Source organism: Penaeus japonicus, unplaced genomic scaffold (assembly GCF_977035675.1).
Source record: "Penaeus japonicus unplaced genomic scaffold, GWHDUDI00000001_assembly GWHDUDI00000019, whole genome shotgun sequence".
Lineage (NCBI taxonomy): Eukaryota > Metazoa > Arthropoda > Malacostraca > Decapoda > Penaeidae > Penaeus > Penaeus japonicus.
The window spans coordinates 27,054,452-27,059,451 of record NW_028234421.1 but is presented as its reverse complement, the minus strand read 5'-3'; the positions used below and the strand labels follow the sequence as shown (position 1 = coordinate 27,059,451).

Genomic DNA, 5,000 nt, shown 5'->3' with positions numbered 1-5,000 from the left:
ATGATAATGATAATCATAGCGATGATAATGATAGTAATAATAGTAAAAGAAAAGAAAAGATGATAATAAGAACACAATGCCTATGGTAATGATGATAACGATAATGATACTGATAGTAATGATGATGATTGCCTTGTAGTAATAATAAGGATAACGTTAATGATACTCATACAGTTACTGATAATGATAAGGATAATTATATCGATATTGGCAATGACCAGAAAAAAAAACAATTGGACACACTATATCATCACTATAACCGGCATCCTCAGTTTAAAAATGCGGACCTCCTCCACCTGGTCTTACTCTAGTCATTCTCTTCATCAAGTCTTTTATCTATTCTGTCGTATTTTGTTCAGGTTTTCCTCCTGTTTTCTAAAGGAGACCGGCGGAATACGGGGATGTTGCAACTGATTAACGTCTGTTTCCGTCTTGGAACTCCCACCAGAGCCGGAAACTCCTTTGTGTTGGAGGTGTCCGGCGGTGGTTTCGCTTTGGGCAGTGCGTTCTTCTTCTTAGGAGGGGTGGGGGGTGGGGGGAGCCCTTACCCCTTTGCTCTGTCCCCAGACATAAGTGCCTGGAGGGGCGGGAACAAAGTCTGGTCGCTTTGCAACGACCTCTTGCCACTTAACGTGTACCAACATACTTTGTTATTATTTAGATGCTAGTTAGGTTGCTGCTTATGCTTTCCCTTTCAACTCTTCACGAATTACGACCTGTATATTACGTGTGTCTTGTCACTGAATAGCCGTCTCCGGGCGTTTTAGTTTCATGCTAATGATATTACGTCATTTCCATTTCCCCCTTTATATCTTCGATCATTTTATTATATCGATTTTTTCATTTTATTTCATCAATCCAACTTCGTTTTAACTTTTATTTTTCTTCTGCTTTATGACCAGACACATACTTTAAGCTTTGTCTTGGCACCTTTTGTGGACCTTTTGGTGAAGAGGCACTGTCACTCGGTATCACCACATACCAGTGCCTCGCCATAACACGTTTGGTCCCACTCTGTCAAGGGTATGCCAGTTCCGCCACTGCATGAGCCCGATCGATGTCCGGTGGCTTGCTGGTCTATTCAGGGGGTCATGGGAAAGCAATAGAAAGTCGTTATAACATTACATGCAAAATGGAAACACCGCAAAAATAAATGTATGGGAGAGGCAGTATACATCTCTTATTTATGCTATGTCCTTCTTTGTAGACTATGAATAGAGGAATTATAGCTATTTAGCCTCACGATGATTCTTATAAATGGTTATCAACAGCGTCTTATCTCTTCGTCCGACCTAGAAAACTCTTAGCTGACGGAACTGTAGCTAGTTACATAATAATGAGAAGCAGTGATGGCTCACAAAAATATGATTGACTGTAATGGCTTGGCATAAGAAAAGGGACATTTCATAACTGAAAGGAGGAATAATGTTATGTATTCTTTTTTTTCTAGAATCAAAACTTAAGAAGAGATCGGATCGTCCCAAAATTTCAAAAGAAAAGAAAAAAAATGTACAGATAACAAATCGTTTCACTTTCTTCTTTTTATTATTCATCCTTAAAAACAACTAGATTAGCTGTGTCACCTTGTAAAAAAATGTGTCACCTTTCGCTATCAGTAAAATATCCCCTCATTCTATGTAAAATTGATGATAAATCTTTCCTTTTTAACATAATTCTATCTTTTTTTATAGTTTCCTTCATTTGGAAATTCCCCATTAGTTTTAAAGCAAATCAATCTCTAACAACAAGAAGACAAATCCTTGAGTCAAAGCACAACAAAGAGTGAATGAATATGGCAACCAACAACCCTCTTTGGGTATATATACAGAGGGAGAAGTCATCGTGACACCCATTCTGTATTATTGTGCGACGTCTTCGAGGCAATACAAGGATTGATTATTTCAAAAGTCTTATGATAAGGTAAGAACTATTTTGTTTTTGTTTTTCCTGCGGTCTGAGTGTTCTTCGTTATTTTCGAAAGCATTTTATTGAAGGATAATCATTTCCGTTTATCGTATGTGAATAATCTTGGTAAATCTCCAGATGAATTTGTTTATTAAATACGAAAATGGAGTGCATATTTATATTCCATCTGTATGTATGCCTGTCTGTCCATTAGTCTATCGATATGTTCGTCTATCTATCTATCTTTCTAGATTCTTCAATAAGTCTCACATATCACTGAACAATACACTGATAGGTAAGTCTATCCATTTCCCCGCAATTCAGAATTTCAGCACAGAAGCCTCAGCACCCGTCCTCATTCTTACAAGCCTCAACTTTTCCATTACCTTTATTTCATACCTTATTGGTTTTCTATTTGAATCATTTTTAAAACTGTCTACTTGCTCACCTACCAGTCTATCTTTCTATCAATGAATTACCACCTCCCTCTTCAGAATGGCTCAGATCCCAGCCTTCCTCCTCACCCGGACTGCCCAAGGCGCGGTGTCTCAAGTCCGCCGCCGCCACACGATCGCCTTGGGAGCAGCAGGGGCGGCGCGCGTCTTAAGGAACGCCAAGGGCCGGAAACTCAACAATGTGTCTTCACGGGACACCTCCATGGCGGGATTCACAGAGAAAAGGTAATAGTGTGTTCAACGGATGACTCATCTGCTTTTCTCCCGTGTCTTTGTGGATATTAATGATATATTCTTAACTAGCATTTACTTAGTAGAGACATATCTATGGATCTGTTAATCTATTCATCTAGATGTAGATCTAGCTGTATTTCTTTCTATATTTGTATTTATGTTCAGTATGTATGCACAGTGTGGACGCATGAATGTCTGTCTGTATGTATATTCATATGAACATATGTAGTACACACATACATACATGCATACACACACACACACACATACATATATATACAGGTATGTGTGTGTGTGTGTATGTATGTATATGTATATGTACATGCATATGTATTAGTATATCTATATATATCCATATATGTATATATATATCTCTCTACCTATCCATCTATCAATACATACATATACACTCACAAAAAATTATATTCATCATATGTGCCATATGCACCTGCCGGTGATCTTAGCAACTAGCGCCTGAAGAAATCGTAAAATAGATGTAGGTATGATCATTAGGTTATTCTGTCCCACGGGAATGATCTTTGGTTGCATTCAATGTTAATGGACGCAGTGTCAGCTGATAATATATTTTGTAGCCTTTGACACTTTATCTGTCGTTTTCTTTTTTTTTTTTTCTTAAAGCCTTTCTTCTAAAAGATATTATACGTACCATGATTAGTCCTATACTTGATAAAAAATATTGGTATCATCCACTTAGAAAGGCAAAAAATGGACATCAGAGACGCAGGGTGAGTCTCACCAAGTGTTGGACACGGTTCACCAGTTGGACACGGCCCTGATCAGCAGCACAGTTTCTTTCCCTTCGCTGATGTCAACACCCTCAGCCTGGTGGAATAATCTCTTATCAATAATCTGTCTAATTTCAGTCTGGAATCTGCCTGTTTGCTTGTTCTCACCTGCCCTTTTTAACCATTTGCTTTTGTTCCTTTCTGTGATAGGCCTAGGAACCAGGGGGCTGGGGGGGGGGGGGGGGGTTGTAGCCCTCGCAGTTGGAAATGACCCTTTTTCGAAAAGAGTGAAGACACCAAGAACTGTATTTGTCACATGCCCTATTTTCCAAAGTGTTATTTTTGACAATGGGAATGATAGCAACATCTTAAATCCTTCAGGAGTCTTAATTTTTCGACCTTCAGCACGCCCTTCTATAGAGTGGGTCATGCCTTCAAGACCGACACCCATCACCAAGAGGAGGCGGAGTGGCTCTGGCCCTTGGATGACACTCAGATGATGTTTGTGGAAGGGCACGAGGCCGGGACTCGCTTCACATGCCCTACCATGACCTTGAACTCAGCTGCGCCTCTCAGGGTCGAGGACGTTGAAGAGGCTCTGTTCCATCTGCAGAGGTTAGGCCTTTTGGTTTCCGTCGTCTTTATGTTTAGTATCACTATTTTTGCTAATGCTCATATGCTGGTTATTCTTTTTTTTCATTATCAATAGTTCTTGTTCTCCTTTTAAGTTTTTCAATTAGATAAGTTTCCATATGCATATCTTTATAAATAAGTAATTATCTTTTCTTTTTTCATCTGACATGGTCTTGAGATACTCTTTCCTCTCTTAAAGAGACATGCAACTGTTCTTGGAGAAAAAAAAGTGTTTTAAGTTATTTTCTTATTCTACGCAGGAAAACTCCTATCTACCAAGTATGTATGAGTGAAAGAAATGGAAGACTTTGGTGGCGGAAGCGTGATGATATCGACATCAACTTTAAGGTTAGTAGAATGACATGCATGAAATGAATTCAGATGTAAAGAATACGCTTATCGATGCTTCAAGTCCAATCGCAATATATCCTTATTCTTCTTTTTTTTTTTCTTCCCATAACAACTATCAGGTTTTTGAAAGAGGGGCGGATACACTGGAGGTGATGAACGACATGTGGGAGGAAGGATTTGAAAAGGACGGGTCTCTCTGGAAGTCTCGCCTACTGGCTGCCGATGCCCACGAGCCATGCCCGATACCCGAACTCCGAGCAGACTACCCATACCAATACACTTTCATAACATGTACCCATCATGCCATAGGCGATGGCATGTCCGTCGCTCCCCTGTGCCAGGCTTTCCTCGACATCCTCAACGCGATTATCGACGGACGCCAGATCGACGACAAGCCCTTGGGGATCTTCTTGTCCGGCGACGAGATCGCGGCGAAGGACGAGGCCATTCGGCAGCAGCTTCTGCAGGACCCCGACCGCTTCGAGGCCTTGAAGGCCGAAGTGCTGAATGCGAACAAGGCCCCGGCTCTCCTGAAAGCCTTTCCGAGGCCGAGTGTTGACAAACCCACAACCAAACAAATCATCAACAATATTGACAAGAACACACACGACGCATTCGCCGAGCGATGCAAAGCCGCCGGCGTGTCCTTCGCCTCTGGAATACAGGCAGCGATCAA

General features: G+C 40.8%; 1 protein-coding gene across 1 annotated transcript in view; it reads left to right on the top strand.

The window, feature by feature from the left end:
* Positions 1 to 1,860: 1,860 nt before the first annotated feature.
* LOC122249342 (uncharacterized) overlaps positions 1,861 to 5,000 on the top strand; it is a 4,331-nt gene continuing 1,191 nt past the window's right edge. The window contains exons 1-5 of the mRNA XM_043010116.2: positions 1,861 to 1,920; positions 2,400 to 2,585; positions 3,746 to 3,955; positions 4,234 to 4,321; positions 4,444 to 5,000. The exon at positions 4,444 to 5,000 is cut by the window's right edge and continues 1,191 nt beyond it. Of these exons, the coding sequence (XP_042866050.2) occupies positions 1,913 to 1,920; positions 2,400 to 2,585; positions 3,746 to 3,955; positions 4,234 to 4,321; positions 4,444 to 5,000 (1,049 nt within the window). The 5' untranslated portion in view covers positions 1,861 to 1,912. The remainder of the gene's footprint in view (positions 1,921 to 2,399; positions 2,586 to 3,745; positions 3,956 to 4,233; positions 4,322 to 4,443) is intronic.